The 21,607-nt window shown below is 36.3% G+C and overlaps 1 protein-coding gene across 11 annotated transcripts in view; it reads right to left on the bottom strand.

Moving 5' to 3' along the window:
• Positions 1–21,607, bottom strand: part of DMD (dystrophin) — a 1,302,935-nt gene that overhangs the window by 358,748 nt on the left and 922,580 nt on the right. For all 11 annotated transcript variants that reach the window (XM_086766697.1, XM_086766715.1, XM_086766672.1 and 8 more), the window contains 2 exons: positions 17,931–18,032; positions 13,013–13,121 (listed from right to left, as the gene is read on the bottom strand). In XM_086766697.1, coding sequence (XP_086622823.1) covers positions 13,013–13,121; positions 17,931–18,032 — 211 coding nt within the window. The remainder of the gene's footprint in view (positions 1–13,012; positions 13,122–17,930; positions 18,033–21,607) is intronic.

The raw sequence follows: 21,607 nt of genomic DNA, 5'->3' as shown, positions 1-21,607 counted from the left end.
GCTGCCTGGACATGATTCTGGGCAGCATCCTCTAGGTTACCCTGCTTGAGTAGGGGTGTTGGACCAATGACATCCAGAGGTCCTTTCCAATCTCCACCATTCTGCAGTCTTGTAAAGCTATATTCTCAGTTCCAAACAGTCTCTAAAAGCCAAATTGGAAATAACATGAAGGTAGACAAAGCTTTGGGAATGAAGCAGCTAAGACTGAAGATAATATATGGAAATTATCCTGGCACAGTGTATGTAAACATTGAACTGACTGCTCTACGTGTGGTGAAAAAAAAGCTTTAAATCTGCACTACCCTATCCTAGTAAGGCTGTGACTCAAGCAGAGGCAGGCAGCATAAAAGTAACTGAAGATTATTACATATATCTGTAAACTGATATAGCATTAATAACACTTTCTCTGCTTGGACCTATTGTTCTATTCAAACCTTTCTGAAAGATAAACTGCTCCAAATTTCAGTCTCCTTTTAGTAACAGAGTGTTGTCATGGTATTCCCTGTGAGCCTTTCCTTTGGCAAAGTTCAACATGATTGATGGACCCACTAAAATTGAAAGGCAAAAGGCTAGGGTACAAATGCATCACTTTTAGTGAGTGTAGGAACTGAGAAGACACTGAAACTAAAAAAAAGGTACCACAAGAACGTTTCATATACTAGCTACATGGTGGTTCTAGATTCAGTTTACAGCAATATCACTGATTACAACACCAAAGCTAATTTAACTATCAACACATAGTTAAAAAGTTAGGTGAAAATGATATTCTGAAATTATAGTGTCACCACTGGATACTCATTACAATATTGAGATAATACTGTAATACTAGTCTAAATGGGGTGGAGGCGAGGGGAAGAGGATGACAACAAAATACAAACCAAACAAAAACCAAAACCCAGTACCTTTAACATAGTAGTTAAGATTCTAAAATCCCCTTCTTCTACAAATAAAATTTCTTGTTTATGCTAACTAAATATAAAACATGATTGTGTTTGTTAGTCCTTTCTTTTCAGTAGTTTAAAGGCTAGCTGAACAAATGTCTGCAATATTGCCACCAATATTTCTACCACAGCAAAAATAATAACTTTTTGATACCCCTAGTGTTTTTGTTACAAATGTAAAAATTGATTCAAGTGCTGAGATACTGATACAATATAAACTAAAAGTATGTTAAGGCTAATAAATCTTATTTATTGTAACAAAAGCAAAAGCAATCAGAAAAGTTTGTTTGGTTCCATGTCCCCCATTCCCTCTGCCGTGAGCCCGCTGCCCAATACTGTCTTATTTATTAGCTGTGATATGAAGTGCCAGGAAACTCACAGCTGAGAGAAACAATTTCTTTCTGGCTTGTCTGTGCTCTGTATCCTCTATTGTCATTACTGATTTGAGTCTTCCCTTAGGGTCTCTTGACATATGTTTTCAAAGGCAAAGAATAAGAACTTACTAAAGTAGGGAATTCAGACTGTTTCAATTAAAATGAAAATAGGTAATACCTAAAATTATTATTTCTTACTATGGATGTGACTCAAATCCTCTTCTACAAGTTTCAGTTTTTCATTTGCTGTAATCATCCATGTGGAATATTTCACACATCTTGCCAGAGAGGTTATAGAACTTCAGATTGCATATACTGGTTTGCATAAATTAAGGTGAAATCATAGCGTATATTAAATGATTTGTATATTTATTGTGTGGATTCTCACATGGAAATTTTGGACAAAAGTCTTATTTTCTTCATAAGGTAAGCACAAACTTTTGTCTAAATTGCTATATATATTCATTCATGGTGGCCTGCTACAAATACTTTAATCTCTGATGAAAAGTTTTACATTTGACAAGGAAGAAAATAGTTGAGAGCATTCAATGCATATTAGTTTTCATATTTCAGGATGATACATGGGCTTTTTTCTTAATCAATCATGAAATAAAGATTTTCCCTTTTTTAATAGACATAAACATTTTAACCTTTCTCATGAGAACTTCGAAAGAAAACATTAAGATGACACTAAACCAAAGGAACAGAACTTTTGGGGAACAGAAATGCTACAAACATTATACCGCAGTAACACTTCGTATCTCAAAGAAATCCATGATACTAACAACCAATTTAAAATGAATTTATCTGTAAAACAGTAATAAACTGCATATGCAAAAGTGCAGTCAATGGAGTTGCTATTTGTCATATGAGGACTACTTATATGTTTGGGTTTTTAAGCATAAAATTACCTGGTTGGGTCTTAAAATTTTTTAACTAAAGGAAGTGTTAAGGAAGTGTGTTCCAGATCGGTTTTAAATCTCTTGAAGTAGTCGATGGAATCAACACAAGGAGTCTCTTTGGTAATATTAAGACACTGTCAATAAGCAATTTTATTTTTGAAAGTTTCTAATAATATTATTTTTGCTTTTACTTAAATTCATATTTTAATAATGAAATAAAATTTCATGTTTGTATTTATTTCCTCTCTCTCTCTCCTGAGTGTTTTCAGTAATTGATTCCTGCATCCCTAACTAAATTTTCCAATATCTAGAAACATACACATAAATTTCTGTGTAGTCTGAAGAGTTTCAGTTCCAGGAGTCATAGAATCATAGAACAGTTTGGGTTGGAAGGGACCTTTAAAGGTCATCTAGTCCAACCCCCCTGCAAGAAGCAGGGACATCTCCAACAAGATCAGGTTGCTCAGAGCCCCGTCCAACCTGGCCTCTACCACCTCTTTGGGCAACCTGTCCCAGTGATTCACCACCCTCATTGTAAAAAAAAATTCCCTATAGCAAATCGAAATCTACCTCCTATTTTAAAACCATTACTCCTTGTCCTATCACAACAGGCCCTGCTAAAGAGTTTCACCCTATCTGTCTCATAAGCCCTCTTTAAGTTCTGGAAGGCTGCCATAAGGTCAAACACAGTATTTTAAAAGCAGCCTTTTTTTTTTTTCTGTTGTTGTTTAAATGCAGTATTATTTGTACCCTTACAGAAAGCATTTATTTCTTTACAAAGGATAGGAGTCTTTTTGAGTAAGCAGTTGTTGCAGTTGTTACAGGAGAGTTTCATGAAAATGAATGTTTTGTACTACAGCAGTTGTAGTGTTCCATCAAATTCTGTCACATACTTGCCTTACAAAAAACCGTTGTGACAACATCTGTCACCAATGATGCAAGCACCTCTCAGTATTCCTTTTGTCAGTAAAAGTAACAAGTTCCTTGATTTAGTATGCAGTGTCCAATTTGACGTCAATCTATATGACAACAATTTACATTTTCAGTGTACCGCTGTCGGCATGTAACCAAATTTTGGCGGCTAGTTCTTTGATATAAGAAAAACACATATTGCCAGCAGCTCTAACTTTTACAGTCTCATGAAAATCAACTCTTCTAATTTTGTATGATCTACAAATTGATTTAACAGGCATAAATTGTTATCCTAGTCAAGGGGAACATGACTAAAGAATTTTCTAGCTAGAGTAGAAGAGAAGTTTTTCATTAGCCATTTTTTCCTCATTTTAGCCTTCTACAGTTTAAGATTCTTATCTGTTTTTCTTTCTTTGTCTCAGGCCCTCTGACTGGAGTAGAAATGTTAGAAGCAATTATGAGCTTTGTTCCTCATTCTCTGTGGCCTCCACTCTACTCATGATCTGTGACCGCACTTGTTCACACTCTGGTTGGCTGTTTCTCTGTGGAGCAGACCTAACTCTGCGGCAGCTCCAGTCACCACAGAAATTAGGAAGGATGTCAAAGAGCCACTACATTTCTCGGTAGCATACAACCAGGATGGCACTGAGCATTGCTCCTTTCAGAAGGAGAAGACAGCTTGCTTTTTTTTTTCTCTTGTAAAAAGAAAGGTCAACAAAGGACAGCACACAGGTCATGAGGACTGTGTGCAGAAAGACTTATCACTTTCTATTATTCTAGAAAATTAAAGAGATTTTTGCATAATGTAGTTGGCAACAGACCTAATCACTATGTAAAAGGGAACTGAAAAGAGAGATTACTGCTATTTGCAAGCCTATGCTATCTGGATAGTCAGATATTATAGTAATTAAGGCTACTGTAACGAATAGAAGGGAGATAGAGTGGGTTTAAAGCATGGAAAAAAAAAAAACAAACGTGTGACTTAAAGCTAGAAACTGAGGTAGTAAAATTGAAAAAGGGCATAATCTACCATTTTATTATGAATACTCTTTTGCCAGGAACTCTAATGAGAATTCCCTTATCCATATCTTCCAGAATGAACTCATTCAAATTCTTGATTCTGTCTATCTGTGTTTTTAAAATGATGCAATTGTATTGTTGCCAGATTTCTTGAAAATACTAACATTGAGTTCCACAGTGTGTGCTGAATACAGTTCTAGAGAAAAATAAACATTAATTTCATTCCTTCCTGAGCCATGTTACATAAGTCATGTAAAACAGAACAACCACAACTATAACTTAGTTCTGGTATAAGTGATTAATAATAGTCTGATGAATTCTAGACTATGCTATCATTTACATTTCATGGGATTTAATCAAAATGAATCCTCTATATCCTGCCGTTACTAAGTATTGATCAAGAAATTAAATGAAAGAAAACAACCTGCAAAGCCTGCTGCTCTGAAGAAAATACCAGATCGTGTTTTAAAAATGAAATAGGTGAATGTAGTCCTTTGAAAGTCTAATGATAGCATTAATCTTATTTGCATCATAAACCTTGACAAGTGCACTTTCAACAACTTACTATAGAATAGAAAAAGTAGTCCTAGATTCCATATTGTCTTCAATAACAGGAAAGAAGCCAACTCCTGTTTTCACTTTCTGATTCACATTTCATCTTAGGTATGAGTACAATAAAAATTCAGAGTAGTAACCCAGAGTGAGCTTTATTTAATCAACTGAGCCCTGAAAAATCAAAGTCCACATTTCCTTTGTAAGCTGCACTGTCACACCTGTTTATTACAGATACTTTCAAAGAGTAACCTACTGCGAGACCCCTGAAATAGGATGTCAAATAGGAAGTTGTAACCTTCTTTGTTTTGATTTAAATCAGGCTTTTGTGGCTTAGGTATATTTTACATGTATTTTTCACCTGTCAGATAATCCAGAAACAAATCCTCACATCAAAATATGCTACAAAGATCAAGATAGAGATTCTGAGAATCAGAGAGCTGCACTTATAAACTTGCTTATTATGTTTTTACTCTCACAGCTCTGAAGGCATAGTGTCAGCTTTTTATCTAGACTCTTTTCATTACTTCTCCCTGTTGGTGTTGCAGCGCATGCTGTGAATGACCTCCAGAGATTCCTGAAGCTATATGCAGAAAGAAAATTGAATTTGAAAGCTTTATTAGACAAGTTTGTCTTCAGCTTGTGTCTGATGTCAGCTGTATTGAAAAATAGAACTGCTTGTGAAACTGGGTCCTGACCTTGAAAAATCTCCAATCAAATGGTAACAGATTCAGTTTTGTGCCATATTGCTATTTGTTAGATGTGGCACATGTGTTAGAAGCGAAAAAGCTTTTTAATGAAAATCAGATGGAACAATCAGGCAACTTCTTTCCGGAACACAATGGGGAAACTAGATATATAGCAATGTACACATAATAGGGCCAACTCAGGCTGCCATCTGTGAACCTCTTTACTACAGAAGCCTGTATAGTAATATGATTCAAAATCAAGAAAATTAAAATTATTTATATAAACTATTATTTATTCTCGCATCCAAAAGCATCCAAAAGAAAAGGTAAAGATAATATTCTATTCCTTTACTATTCTACTTTATACAAGAGTGAGCAACCTTTGTTAGGCCAGCTGACTTAAGGAAGAGCCTGCTCTTATTGCTCTCCACTGACTCAAGAACTCAAGGTATTCTCTATAATACTTCCCTATTGCATTGTTCCTTGTTCATTTTCTCTCTTGCATTTTCTTTCAGTAAAACATTTAATCAAGTTAAACTGATTTATAACTAATACTAAAACCAGACATTTCCATTAGATTCTATGTGCACAAGTATCAGAAACTATACAATTGTGGACATGGCCATTATTGGAAATAATATTTCTCTCTATTACAACTCTCATGTTAGCAGTCGTCTTTACTGGTGTCCTAAAACCAATGTTAACTAAAATGAACTACTGGCAGTGGCATTGCCTTCTAATTTAGCGCAGAACTACTTGTCACAACAGATAGATGCATGCTGTGGATTTTTAGCTCTTCAACTCTGTAGAGAATGGTTCTAGAAAAATTAAATATCTGCCACGTCCCACATACAAGCATTGTAATAGCTGACAGCACAGTTCTTTTAAACGGTGAATGTTATGCGCTATGTATTTTTAAATATCAACACATGTTTGCATTAGTATTGATAATATTGTAGATGCACAGGTTCCTAGATTGTTCCGTCTTCCCCAAGGAATTATTTTGCGTATTCTTGGTCTCAATTAGAGTATGCCAGCTGCTATAGACAATACAGACACTCTAATATCTAATCTGTACATTTGTTTTTAATTTACCCTCTGAATATACATATTGTTATCTTTTGAGGTGCACATGATGAAATGCACAAGGATTTTTAAGACTAGCATTTGGAAATTCTGAGAAACACAGTTCTGAACTATAGCATATGTGTTCACTCAGGCACTGTGCATAACATATAAACAATGACTGCTTCAGAGCACATTAGCTATGAAATACTACAAAAAAGAAAATAGTATCTACCATGCATTTTTGCTCAAAGCTCTTTGTTGTCATTTTGTTTCTTACATTTTTGTCATTGTCTCTTGAATATCTCTTAAAAACAAACGGTTTATTTCTTTTTAAAGAGGCACTGGGACATTACACGATCCAGCTCTGAAATCTATGGGATGAATATCTTTCAGCAGTTATAGTTTCAAAAACAAAGAATCCTTAAAACAGAATACAATCATTAAGGTTGGAATAGATCTCTAAGATCATCACCTCCAACCATCAAGCCAACACTATATACCTACTAAACCATGTCCCGAAGTGCAACGATTACATGTTTTTTGAACACCTCCAGGGATGGTGACTCCACCACTTCCCTGGGCAGTCTGTTCCAATGCTTGACCACTCCTTCAGTAAAGAAATTTTTCCTAAGATCAAATCTAAACTTCCCCTGATGCAATTTGAGGCCATTTCCTCTTGTCCTATCGCTAATTACTTGGGAGAAAAGACTAACACACACATCCTTCATCCAGAACTCAAAATATTAAACCAAATACCATATCAGAGATTTAACAGGGCAGCAGGATACTGCTATGCCCAATCTGTACGTCTCTCTAACTTAGAACTAACCAATATAGAATAATAGATCACTCAACTATGCATTTAATATGAAAATAAAAGAAAAATCCTGATGCATGAGATACAGACACTAGCATTACAGATGCACTTTCAGCTTCTGAGGTCACTGGAGTTTAGTTTTAAAACTTATTTTATTTCATTAAGGTATGTATTTTCACATAGTTTGCTGCTAATTTTCCTCAAAAACCTACTGTCTCAGGACTTGTACGTTTTTAGTAGCAGCAGTACATGTTTCTTATATTACATTCCAAGTAGTGCATGTGAATTTCATCTGTTTTAAGCCACAGAGGTACATATACTCAGACAGTAATATTAGTGGTTTTTTCAAGAAAAAATATCTTATAAGCCTAGAACAAAGCAGCATGCCTAGTCCAGGTGGGACTTCTTGAATGGAGAAATAAGAGGCAAACTGAGCTTTCCCAAACTGAAGGAGACATACCTTAAGAGGCACTCCATCTAAAATCTTGAAGGACAAGCAAACTCAAGGTATCAGAAACTCCAGAGGTGACTGCTGTGAATATTTTTCTATGTCCTAGATGAATATACAGGCTAATAAGCGATGAGTTCTCTTTTGGTTAAATCAGCTGGTGAAGTTACTGCAGTTCAGAATCCTCGTGTTACAACTTGCTTCTAATGGACTCAGCTTGATACATCACTCCTCTCCCATTCTCCCTTATTGATTTTAAATCCTGAAAAGCTTTCTTCACTTGTACATCGAAGCCCAGTCTGTGGCTCCATGCCTGCAGTCTCCGACTCCTACTCCCAAATCAAATTATACTGAAAACACAGAACAGCTTTGACTGTAGGCATTCAAAGAGAGATACTTAAAGCTGATGGCTAGTGTTACAAGTTCTGGTGATACAGTATTAGCTTTCTTGAAATTCTTTGTATTAACTATTCAATAAATAACAATATACATAAAGCCTTTTGTCAAATGCATCTCTAATTCTGACACAATTTGTTAAACAAAAACAATTATTTTAAATTTTTTTTTAGACCTCAAACAAACAGTGCTACAAAATAAGACTGATAACTCATAAAGTTTAAAGGGAGAAATTCTACTTAATTTAGGAAGTCATTTCACCATTGCAATCGACACTAACTTTCACTCTACTTTTTCCTTCTTTCCACAGTCCTCCATTTTTCTATCTCACTTGAGTAAGCATTTCATACAAAAAGACAAAAACTTGGGTAAAATTTCAGGGGAAAAAAAGAAACTAATTGTATACAAAGTACTGTTCACTGATTAAGTTAAATAAATTGCAAGAGTATCAATATGATGTATTGCTCACAGTTGTATTAGCTGTACATGCAAAATGTAAAATGGTTGACAAAATATTTTGAACTGTATTCATCTGCAGTTAAAGTTTCACTAACTTCAAGTATAGCATGATTAAAAATAAATACATATACTTTTTAAGTAATTGTATTTTCAAGTATACCTCTAAATGAAAGTGGCTAACACTTTTCCGTAATGTCTTCCTTGAATTAAGACAAACAATGGAAAATGTCTTCCACAGGACCAAAGTCAGGAATGCCTCCCAACCCACAATCTATTCACATGCATTTACAAAGCACTATATAACTTTACTCAACTTACTGAGTGAATACAGTGGTAGAACTTCAGTATGAAAGAAGTCATATGCACGTTAACAAGACTATTAAGATCTGTCCCTCCTGTAAAAGCATATTCCAAAACTGCATTTCTCTCTGCTTAAAATGTTTTCAAACTGCTTGCTAAGCAATGCATCGAGGTATTTGTATAGAGACATTCACATAATTTAATGTTATCATGTCAAGTACAGATACCAAGTGTGATTTCCTTCCTGAATCATCTTGTCTTGGAAGTAAATCTTTGCTAAGGTTTTAGATGTACCCTTCGGTTAAGCACATTTTCTGAGCTGGAAAAGTAGTTCTTGTTCATTATGCCTGAGGGCAGATTGGACTGGTGGGATATTAAGGGGTTGGTTTTTTTTTTAGTGCTTCTTCTGCTGAAGAAACTATAATACACAGACCTAGAAATAATTATAAACAGGGTCCTTTAACTCTGTAATAGCCACCAGATAGTATATTTAGTAAGACCCTCTGTCTGAGTTCTTGTAGCCAGACTAAACCAAATGATATCTGACAGGGCAGTAAAGGTTAGGCAATTACATCTTCAATCCTTGATCTCAAACACAGATGACAACATTATTAAATTCTGATATCCACAAAAATCCGTATAGAATCAGGAAGACAATAATTATCAACAGGAGATACTGCCACTGCTTCAGAGTCCTTCCAAAATATTTTTTTGCAACTTTCTTTAAAAATGACCTTTAATTAGATTGTTTAGATTTTGGGAGGCTTGGTTAAAGCTAGCTCTCCCATAGCCAATTTGAGCCTCTATTGAGATCAAGGGGAATCAGCAGCACAGAACAAGTCCATAAAAATGTCTGTAACATAAGTGGTTAAAATAACTACAGAACTTATGGCATAGCATAACAAAACCCACGACATTCAATCTCTTTCCCTCCCACACCTTTTATTTTTAAACTAAATACTGTGACAGATGCCCTCAATCCCTTGACCAGACTGGCGGTTGTTTGGTGCAGGCTCTGGAGGAGGTAAAGGCCAGAGCCATAGCCAGGTCAATAACTCCTTTAGTTTAAATCTGTTCTCTGAAAACCCACAAAGGAGCAGAGTGACACAGTGAACATCAATGCATATGAGCTTGGAACATGTGATTAACATGCGAAAAGTGAGTGGCTTTTCCAAGACTCATTTATCAAGGAATAAAGAAAGCTGTGGGTACAAGGAGTCTCATGCATACCTTTCCTATTCCATGTAATTTGACTACGAGCCAACCACTTTATCCCATAAATATGAAAGCCTAAGTGAGCTGCTTTTGAGCTCTTGCTAGGAAACCTCTCAAAGTTGCTCCTCAAGGCAGAGAAACCTTTTACCAACGGCAAATCTTTGGTAAGCAACTGATCTCACACATAATCCTGTATTAGGATAACTTTGATTTTGCCTTGGTAACTTTGCACGCTGAATTGATGCTAATGAAACATTATATAAACTTTGCACATATAATCCTGTAGGCATAAACCATAGACTAAGTCTGGGGCTAAGTGTGGATCCAGCTGCACCCAGACTCCTCTCTGAGAAGGAGTTTAGAAAGCAAGGGGGTCCATTTCGAACCTCATGACTCAACGGGAGGGTTCTCCTTATCCTTTGTGTCTCTGGTCTCTGTGAATCATCCTAACTTGAGTGTAACTCAATTTTCCTCTATATGTTTTCCATGCAGTAATTAACAGAGTGAATATTGCCATCGAACTTTGTTAAGTCACACTTTTTACATTATCATATTAAAATAACTTTTTGGAATACCTTTGACAGTGATTCTTTAAGCGATCTAAATCACCCATTTGTGACAAATACAAAAATACTTTAGTAGCACGTACCACTTTCTATCTTTGCAGAAATCTGCTGTCTCAGCCTAGAAAAAAAGAAGGCTTAGGGGGATCATATAAATGGGTACAAATATCTGCTTGGTGGAGTCTTCAGTGATGCCCAGTGAAAGGATAAGAGGCATCATGCAAACAAAAAAATTTCTAGTACTTCATTCTAGAAATTTAAACAGAAGAATTTTTTTTTTTTTTTTTTTTTTTTACTGTGAGAGCAGTTCAACACTGAAACAGGTTGCCTTGAGAGGCAAGGGGGTCTCCATCCTTGGAGATATTCAAAACCTGGCTGTACATGACCCTGAGTAACCTGCACTAAACTGACTGTGCTTTGAGCAAGAGGAATAAATGTCTTCCCAGGTCCCTTCTGAACTCTACAGTTCTATGGCAATACATCCATAACGTGATTGCAGTAAACTGACTCAAAGAAAGAAAAAATATAAATTAGTACTACAAGCATAGGTTCAAATTGTACATGCTCTTGGCATTAGAAAGGAAATCAATCTCACTTCCTGCTTAATCCCTTATAGAACACCAGTGCTTTTATTTTCTGCATGTATAATTCAATCTGCTGAGTATCACAAACTTTAGTAGTCAGTCTACATCCTGACTTAAGGTAAATGAGTAATTTTGCAATTCTTCAGCTAACGATGAATATAGGAATCTATTACATCACTATTCCACACTCTCTCTCTTGTTCTGTTATTACCATTTCCTTTTTAACAGCAAATACACAACTCACCAACACTCTGTCTTCCTGGAATCTGACATAACCTACTGACATGCAAAACCGACACAGCAAGTTTAGTGACCCGACACCACAAAAAAACCCGATTATTTATCCCCCCTGTCATTACATGAATTTCTATAGCATTCCTTAGAACAAAATCATGTAAAGCAAGGACAGCACTGTATTACAAGTTTTAAAAAATACTAGTAGTATTTATCCCTTTTTAAAAAATTGAAATGATTGCCAGTAGCACCATAGCAGTTCTAAATGACTAAAACTAAATGACAGTTCCTGTTTAGTAAGATCCAACATGTCATAAGCAAGACATCTGCTTTGCTTAAATTGGTATATGCTATTCTAATGGAACCTGGACAGTCTTCTGCTACTGAATATTCTGGATTCTTTCTACATGGTGAAATTATTTACTTTGCTGTAAAAAGATCTTTCTGCTTTGCTGTCCTAGAGAGTTGTCACTAGAAGGTAGAGAATTTTCCAATTTCAGCTTTTCTTGTATGCTACTCATGAAAACATGTTAAAAGCAAGAAAGATCAGATCCCAGATGACTACTGTAGCTGTTACACAGCCTGAGTTACAAGCAATCTGACAGGGACGGCATAGGGAATTTCTTTCTACTCCCACATTTGATGAGCAGCTTTCCAGATTGTACAGGTGAGTAACATTCTTCATCCAAGCAACTGAGATAGTTCAATATCAAGTTAAGAATCTTAGAGACTTTAGAAACTCAAATTTAACCTAGTGTTTCTATTACGTATTTCTTTTCTACCCATGCTTAATCAATACATTTCAAAGGAAAGCAGTGGGAAATAAAATCCATTTATCAAGGAGAAAAAAATGAGTTTGTAATCCTTACAGAGAAACAGCAGGTGCAAAGAAAAATGAGAAGAATCAAATATAAATATTGTTCAAATAATTTAAATTAAATGGAGATCAAGTGTCTTGTTGTGAATTCATGAACTCAAGACACCCAGAGATGTATGTCACAGACAATGTTTAACTGCAGAATTACTCTTACCGTCTTGCCATAGAACCTTTTCTATGAATACACAGGCTTTGTCTTGAAAAAGTCTCAGTTCATTGCCTTATCATAAAAAGTAATTTCAGAATTTCATTCTGTGAGCAATTTACATCCACTTGACCTATAACATTATCATATTTTAATTTAAATAATTCTTCTCCCTTCATAGTATTTCCTCCATGAATATATGTAGAAAGTAAAAATCTCATCTCATCTCTTCACAGAATAAAGAAACAAGACTTAGAAACAGTAATAATTTGAAAAGCATGCTGCAATCTTTTCATCAAATCCATAATCTAATTTGTCTTCTGGGACATATTACACAAAACAGAAAGGAAATGATAAAAAAACTAAGTTGAATGCCACACTAGCACACCTCCCATTCACAAGCTAAAGCTGAAATTTGTAAAGATGTAGAGTGAATTTAGACAGTGTCCAGTCATTTTCATTTTAACTATGTTATGTGTAATTAACTTCAAAAGATACATATACTGAAGCACTTACAGACACCTGAAGGGTAAAGGCCAAATGCTCCTAATGCTGGTTTTTCCTTCAGTTGTTCAATTAAGTGGTTTATTGTCTTCCAGTCAGCATTCAAGTCTTCTAATTTTTTCTAGAACAGAAAATAAAAATATATTAAGTTTATAATGCATAAATTAATGTAAATAAATGTAAAATTAATTTTACTTTTTTCTTTCTCCATCAGATGGATCGCATGAATTAAAAAAAAAAAAACAAAACCAGAAAGGGAGAAATAGCAATTAATTTTCACAAATGGGAGAGAGGGATGAGTAAAATCCTTCCCAGCTGGGCTGCAAAAGAGCTTCATGATGTTAGGATCCTTAAATCGTCTTTCCTCCTCAAAGTATGGCTGCAGAAACCCAGGGCCAACTTAGAGCCAGTGCAGCTGCTGAATCCTGACCACAGGGGTGGCTCCCCAGAGCAACCTCAACTGATTTCCATGCTCATGGACCTGCCCAGCCACCTGGGGCTGTGTTTGACTCTGGTTCTTTAAACTGGGCTTGATCCTGAACCCTACCCAAGGACAGACCCCCGGCCTGCCCTACTTCTCGGCCGGGGGCAGCAGGAGGGGCCCTGGCTGGTGAGATCCTGTCCAGCAGCCCAGTGGGGAGCCCCCACCACTCTCTGCTCCCAGGGAGCACTGGTCTGCCCTCTTCCCTGGTCAACAAGCTTTTACACCTTTCTAGGGAAAATAGGATGACTTCTTTAACGTACTGAAGAGACGCAAGGTTTTTTATCACCACAAACCTGAGATGCTCATTTTAAAAATTAAAATAGAAAGGTGAATTATATATTAAAAAAACCTTGTCAATAAAACCACTGCAATTTGTAATATCAAACACAGAACAAGTTCTTCCACCTATTAAAAAAAAAAGAAAAAAGTAAAAACAAAGTCTTAGGAGTCTTCAGGGAGTCACAAACTTCAGTGTATGAGCACGCAGTTCTGGCCAGTAATGGCTGAACTGTTACTTTTAAACAAAATCTAAGCGAAAATCTGGAGTGTGAATTATGCCAGAGAGGCATTTAGACTTGAAAATGTTGTTTCTACCCCACTTTCTTCCTTACTCTAAGGACTGTCAAGAAGGATGAAGCATTGATAATTCTATGCTGGCATCTCTAAACTCCTAAAAGACTGCATTTCTTTTTTAAGCTGCTCCTTGATTGTCTGCTACAAAAAGCAGCACAGTGTACCAATGCCACTCAGGAATGCTTTTAGTGTTCTTGTGTCCAATTTATGATTAGATATATAGTCTAAATCACAATCCAGCCGTGATGGAAACAAGATGCCTATTAAGAAAGGTACTTTAATTACTGAGAGGCTAAGATGACAGGAGTCAATAGAAGAGGGATAGGGAACAAATACTCATTACATTGCAGTGTGTACACACACACACTCACGCGCACAGACACTGAGGCAGCACAATTTTATATTCTGATGTGTCAGGGGAATGTTTCTAGAATTTGCCTTAAGCTTTGCCATAAATATGCTGCAAGGTTCTTTTGTATCTGTCACAAATGGAGGCCAGAGTATTACCTGGTATAAACTCTAGACAGCTTTTTGTGTAAATGCTTTTTGATAGAGCAGGAGAGAAAGGATTTAAATCTGCATTAGGGAATAAAAAACTTTTTATCTCTAAGAATAGATTAAAAAGTGCATTTAAAATATAATAAAAATTCAGGAATATCAGAGATCCTTCTCGATAGTAGACTATGAGGACCAGGCAGAAAAAAGCAATCAGGTATGCATGATAAATGCAACTTGTCATATGACAATTCACAATCATACATATGTTTTATTTCTGGTGGATTACAGACACACAGAAACCCACACTTTGGATAGATTTTATGGCAAATTTTCAAGTTGCCTTTTATTTTTTTTTTTTCTTCTGCTGTTGTAGCCCAAGAACCTACTTCCAGAGCTTAAAATGTAAGAGACTGCTAAGAGGGCACCCCTAAAAATGAAAGCTGGAGAGATTACACTATCAAAGTCTGGCTTCATTTTACAATATATTCACAGTAGCTCAGGAAGGAGATATGGATGTTATAAATATAATATTGGTCCTCCCTATGAATAGCTGATTAATCATTCACGTGGATGTGAGCCAGGGATTTCTTTCCAGCAATGACAAAATACAAAACATTCCTACAACAAACATTAGAGAGGGTTGTCTGAGGCAACATCTACGCTATTAATAACAGAGCAGCTAGTTCCAAACTCTTCTATCAGAATTATAGTTTGATCCAATCTTGCATTTGTCATAAATTAGCATGTGTGCATTAAAATGTTAACTTCTTTGAGCACAACAATTTTTACTGTAATTGCAACTCTAGAGGTTTGGTGACAAGTATGAACATCAAAGTAATGTTGCACTGAGGAACACTTTCACTGATTTATTGATTTCCTTTATATGTCAGCACTATTGCAATTTAAGTGAGGTTAACATTCATACATGAACTAATCTCATTGACAGCACTAAACCTAGACAGGAATGTCTAGAGACAGAAATGATGTAGTCTTAAACGCAAGACTGAGGACAACGAAAATGAGTTCCTTACTACTTACTCTCTCATCCAACATGGGAATGGACAAATAGAATACTGTGGCAGGGGAACTACAGCTCTTCCGCTGCCACAGAAACCCTTTCCTGAATAAACTGTTTTATTTAAGTGCTATTAATCATGAGATTGGGGCTTATGTTCTTTCTATTGCCACTGTCACCAGCAGTAACTTCTCCCTCTCCCAGCTTTACAGAAATGCATTTCAAAAGCATGAAATCCATTTTATAAAAGTGAATAAGTTTGATTATTAAAGTGCTAACGCTTAAAGGATCACACATCATCCCATTCTTGACTCTTGAATCAGCATATACTAGGATTTCATCTGCCAACAAAAATATTTTTACAGTCCGGCATTGCAAAATTCCAGTATCAGCACTTTCAGTATGCTTAGTGAAGATGTGAAAATATACTTATTTCAGTGACATAACTATGAGATGTATGTGTCAATACAAAATCAATGGGATTGATTCAATCAATTGATTCAAAATGCTATAATGAGAGCATATTATAAAGTTTGCAAAGATAAAGAGCTAAACATTACAAAATGCCAGAATGATGTCAACTATGAACATTCATTCAGATACAATGGACATAATTCCACCAATATCTTTAATTCCCTGACACACACCATTTTCCAGCACAGGAGAGGCTTGAAGTGCGAATGAGTCTGTAGAACCTCTAATTCTTATGTTGCAAAGAATGGGAGGATTTGTAGTGAATTAAGGAAACCAGAGAGAAAAAAAAGGAAGCTTAGACAAAGGTGCCTCAGAGAACTAAATAATCTACAAAGCTGTCAAGCAATACTAGGCAAGTAATTAATGCTTTTAAAGAGATCATATAATTTTATCTTTTTTTTTTCTGTACCACAAACTAAACAAGGGGTACGAGTCTAAGTAAGTACTGAACTGCTGCTCACAATATGAGTGCCACCTGTATGCTGTACTGAATTACGCAGGGTTCAGTCTAAACCAAGGCCATCACAGCAGCTTTAACTCAAGTATTTTCTAAAATTTTGAGTACTTAATTTTGCAACCTTGCTAATATATTTTTTTTTCAAGAACAGCTTAATCTGATTACAAATTATTTCTACTTCCACAAAATACTTTTTGTGTAGAAAACAATTTTGACATTTGCTCAAAAGTCTATATTGGAAGCTATAAATAGCAGACAGTGCTGGAAGTTATTCATGAGGAACCATGACAGAAGACCAACTCAGTATAAATGGGTGGACACTTAAGGAAATCTATGTAATCAAGAAAGAAGTTCAACAGCTCTGACAGTATATATTCATTGCTTTATGACTTATTGTACAAGACAGTGAACCAGAAATTAACTTCACAGGTTGTTCAATTAACTGAACTGAATGTAAAGAAAAAAAGTAAAATGCAATTAAAGAGGGACTAGAAATGAAATACTACTCCACAAGTAATTACTAATTTCCTCATAGACACATTTATAATATAATTGTCAAAATTACAACTCAAGGAACATAATAATCTTTATTTAAAAAGTTATCTTCTTCCAATAAATCTAGTGGAAATCAGCAGTTTTCAGTGTCTTTGACATGAACACTTAAAAGAAAGAGACACAGAGTACACCTCTGTGTCAGAAGTTCAGCCTAAACAGAATAATTTCACACCATTTAAAAAAAGAATTTTTTTTACAATGAGGGTGGTGGAACACTAGAACAGGTTGCCCAGAGAGGTGGTAGATGCCCTATCCCTGGAAACATTCAAGGCCAGGTTGGATGAGGCTCTGAGCAACCTGATCTGGTTGGAGATGTTCCTGCTCCTTGCAGGGGGCTTGGACTAGATGACCTTTGAAGGTCCCTTCCAACCCAAACCATTCTATGATTCTAAGTTAATTTTGGCAGGGAAACTGAGTGGGAAAGTTCTGTATTACCATGTTTTCTTTCCTTCACAATGAAAAAAAATTAAGGAAAAGGTTTGTCTTTATGACTTAACTCTTAAATTTCTGGAAAACATGTTCGTTATTTTTTAATTGACAAAATTTCTGAAAGTGAAATTCAAAATAAAGGAGTTAGAAAACATGTATGATGTCATTAACTAGACATAAAAAATTACATTTGCTTTCCACGTGGATTACTCTTGAATAAGTAGAACAACCTTAACGTCAAAACCAGTATTTCGCTCACGATATGCAAAAATTTTCTATCTGGGAACATTAAATTTTCCCTGAGTATGCCATCACAGAACAGAACAAATGCCATTTGCCAAGTTTTTTCATTGATTTTAAACAGAGCACATCAAGGACAAGTGTACAACAGGGGAAGCATAACCCATTACACAGTAATGGATATTGCTAAAGGTTGCTTCATTACCTTTACTGGATGAGTGGCTGGTTTTTCCTTATATAAATGACACCCTTTAGACAAAACCTCTTCCACATTCGGCTGTTTAGCCTGCACTGCTGCTTCAGTTTCCTAAAAAATAAAAACACATGCAGTGTTGATTAACCGTAGCATAAGCAATAAGACTGAAAAGTCCTAAAGCTCCATGGGAAGCTGTAAAACACCAGCAGGTTAGTTTCTGCTCAGGATTGGTTCCTGGGAAAACTTATAGATAGTAGCAGTTAAGGACAAAGAGAGTCATCAGAGAAAACAAAAGGTATAGAAAAAAATAATGCTAGCAAAATAAACAGCGACGGGTCCCTTCATCCTGAAGGTTTCAATAAAATGATTACAAAGCTAACACAAATTCATACTAGGAAAGACAAGCATGAGAAATCCCATTTAAGCACTCTGTCCTTTTGTCTCTTTTACATTACCAGCAGGTTAAAAGTGCATGGCATTAAGACCGTATCATGAGATGCAATAATGATACCGAATTTAGGAAGATTAAAAATATTAATAGAAAACTACTATTACTAGTAGTAAACTAGCACTTATCTAGGAAATAATTTATACTAATTAATTAAAAACAAAAGCACAGTGGCAGAGACAGTTCCTAAAGGTATGGGGAGGCAGTAACCATTAGCAATGACACACTACTGAATTAGCAACAGCATATGCTCTAGCACTTTTCGTTTTTAATCTGGAAAGGTGTCATTCATGTGCTAACATAAGGCAACTCCAAGAAACCCATCCCAACATACAGCAGCTTCATTTTGTCAGGCATTGACCAAATGAGTGAAGCACTACATGTAGATAATTAAAGGAAAAAAAAATCACTGAAAATCATAAAAGAAAAGATAAACTACATGTGGAGTTCCAAGATTCATACTGTTTTCATTTTTCAACTAATATAAGGAAAAAAAACAAAAGATAAACAAAAATCTCAGAGTTACCTGAGATAATAAAATTAACTAGTTTTGTTTGTTTTCCTCTCCCTACTCTTCTCCTACCTATTTCACAGCTTGTGTTCTACGTTGTCCTATCCAACATTGCAGACTATTCACTGACTCTCCAACTTGATTTTCTGTCCACAATCTAAGTTATCATTCGTGTGACAGCAGACAAGGTTGTGTGCCAGGCTTGTCACTATCTGATCCAAGGCATCATTTCATTGGCGGAAATGGGCTATTCTTTGCTCTCCAATAAACTTGTTGAAATCTATGTCATTTTAAGTCTCAGAAAGGAGTAATTTTGCTCCTCTCTTTCAGCGCATCATAGAAAACATGTCTACAGTACTGCCTGAAATTTTAATTGCAGAACATTATGGACAATAACTAAAAATTAAAAGTTTTGATAAATTCACTATCATCTCCTATTTGTCTTTTCAAATATTGTTTATCAATAGCAAATTAAGTTAATTAAAGCTTGTGTCATTTCTTGCAATGATATTTGAAACATGTTTGCATTTAATTGCTTTTTGTTATGCATTTCAACATTAAGGATTCATAGCGAATGAGCAATGAAAAGCAATGCACAGCAAAATAGGGCTATTGTGGGGTGGGAATTTATTAACCTGCAGATCAAACCCTCATTAAAGTCCTATTTTCTTTGCATTTCAGCACTAGGTTAGCTTTCTACTTCCCTATTCACCATATAAAGAAAAAATAATCATCATCTAGTGTTGATGAAGAAGGCAATTTTCTGCCTATCCTGATGAAAAATAAGCATTTTAATATTTGTTTAATTTTTTTTTAACTAAGCCATCTGTAGCATTTTGCCAATATTTTTTTGGTTTGTTGTTCTACACATCTCAAATATTTATGTTATTTTATAACAGTACCAGGTATCATAAAACATTCTGTAGCAAGAAAAACACATTACAACTCCCTGCAGAGTTCAAGAATATTCAGATCTGATGGGTGCACCTACACTACTGGTTTAACCTGCAGCATGGATGTCCCTTTAAAGTGGGGGTCTCGGTCTTCATCACTCACTAGGCTTTGTTTTCCACCATGGACTGGTCTGGGAGCACACAAACTGGTTTCTTTCTGGCTGTAACCAGCGTGGAAGGTGCACTCTGTGAGGGCATCTAACACAGTCTTAGACCCTGAGGGCACCCCCAGCCCCAACTGCCGCTGCCCAAACCGCTGGGGCTCCCCCCACCTGCCCACAACCCAGGACTCCGTGCCAGCCCCCCGGGGCTGTCAGCCCCTGCCCCAGCGACGCTGCAGCAGGGCTGGTCTCCAGCTCGCCACAGTTTGGCCTAACCACGGGCTCTGCTCTGCTGACCACGGGCTCTGCTGAGCCAGGCCCACCCACAAGCCCATGCCCCAGTCTGGCCTTGGCTTATCCCCAGAAAGGTGCCCAATGCCTGGGGCTAGAGCTGTCCTGTGTCTCTGGCTGCCCTGCTCCTGGCTGGGCAGTGGGATGGGCCCAGGCTCTGCCTTGAAGGCCCCTCAAGGGCAGCCCTCCAATGGCTCCGGCCCACTGGGAGCTGCTGGCCGTACAGGACCCTAGCAGCTGTTACTAGGATGAACTGAACCCAGGCACTTACTGGTCCCTCCCAGGTCGTCTTCACCACTTCCCCTTAACATTTTCTAGACATAAGGAAAAGTAGAGGCTCTTTCAGAAGGCTCCCTTAAGCTTTACTGTGTATTTGGTCTGACCAGATTTGTAATAAGAGCCATTAACAATAGCAGTAAAGTTCCACCACCAAACGGAAAATTCAAACCCAGAACAACCTGGCTGGGGAAGGCACTCCAGACTAATTAAAAGGACTATGAATAACAGGAGTTACTACTCAAGTCCTGTAGCTGTAACAAAATTTGGCTGCTCAATATTTATTTGTACTTTACCTTCCATATTGAAATTTGACTGATGATTTACCATATACACACATGTAAATAGACTAATTTTCCTTCTAAAATTAAGAGAGGAAAAAAGAGCAAAACAAATGACTGATGGTAGCATGAGACTCCACATTCTGCAGAAAAGAAGAAAACATTTAATGATCTTTTTCATTGTCATTATTTTATACTAATACTAGTATACGCAACACATAAAAACTAAGGTACCCCATTTCTACATATTATATAAACATTTGAAAAAGTATTCTTGATTAATTAAAAACATATTTGTTCTTTACAGATAGAACACAGTTATAATTGTCCATAGACAGCTAATAGAAACATAATGTACTTAGCTGTTAAATCACCAATTCCTTCTCCTCTAAAAATTTCTGAAGTTACATGAACTCATCTTGTATAGTCTGATCTTTCTAAATCAATGGCTTTGACCTAAACCGAAATGCATAGTGCAAGTCTATCCAACATAGCGTGATATTTCATTTGAGATTTATGTGGAAATAATAAGAGGGTTAAGAGTTCAGGGGAAAAAAAAAAAAAAAGATGTTCTCAATATCTTGTCATTCACTGAAATTAACAGCCTATTCATTAGAGCTGCAACTACTTTTTGATTGTTGCACATTAATTCCAACGTCATCTAAAAATATCACAAAATGATTTTAAATAAGGGCACACATGATTTTCAATCACTGCAGTAACTTTGAGGGAGATCTTTGCCCAGTTTTTTGCCTGATAGGCTAGCTTCTTGGCGAATTCTGCCCAGTGAGCAAGTTTCCAGCAATTTCAAATCCATTTGCTAGG

This window comes from Chlamydotis macqueenii, chromosome 1 (assembly GCF_036417535.1).
Source record: "Chlamydotis macqueenii isolate bChlMac1 chromosome 1, bChlMac1.mat, whole genome shotgun sequence".
In the NCBI taxonomy this organism is placed as follows: domain Eukaryota; kingdom Metazoa; phylum Chordata; class Aves; order Otidiformes; family Otididae; genus Chlamydotis; species Chlamydotis macqueenii.
The sequence above is the reverse complement of the archived record's forward strand: the minus strand, read 5'-3'. Positions and strand labels throughout refer to the sequence as shown.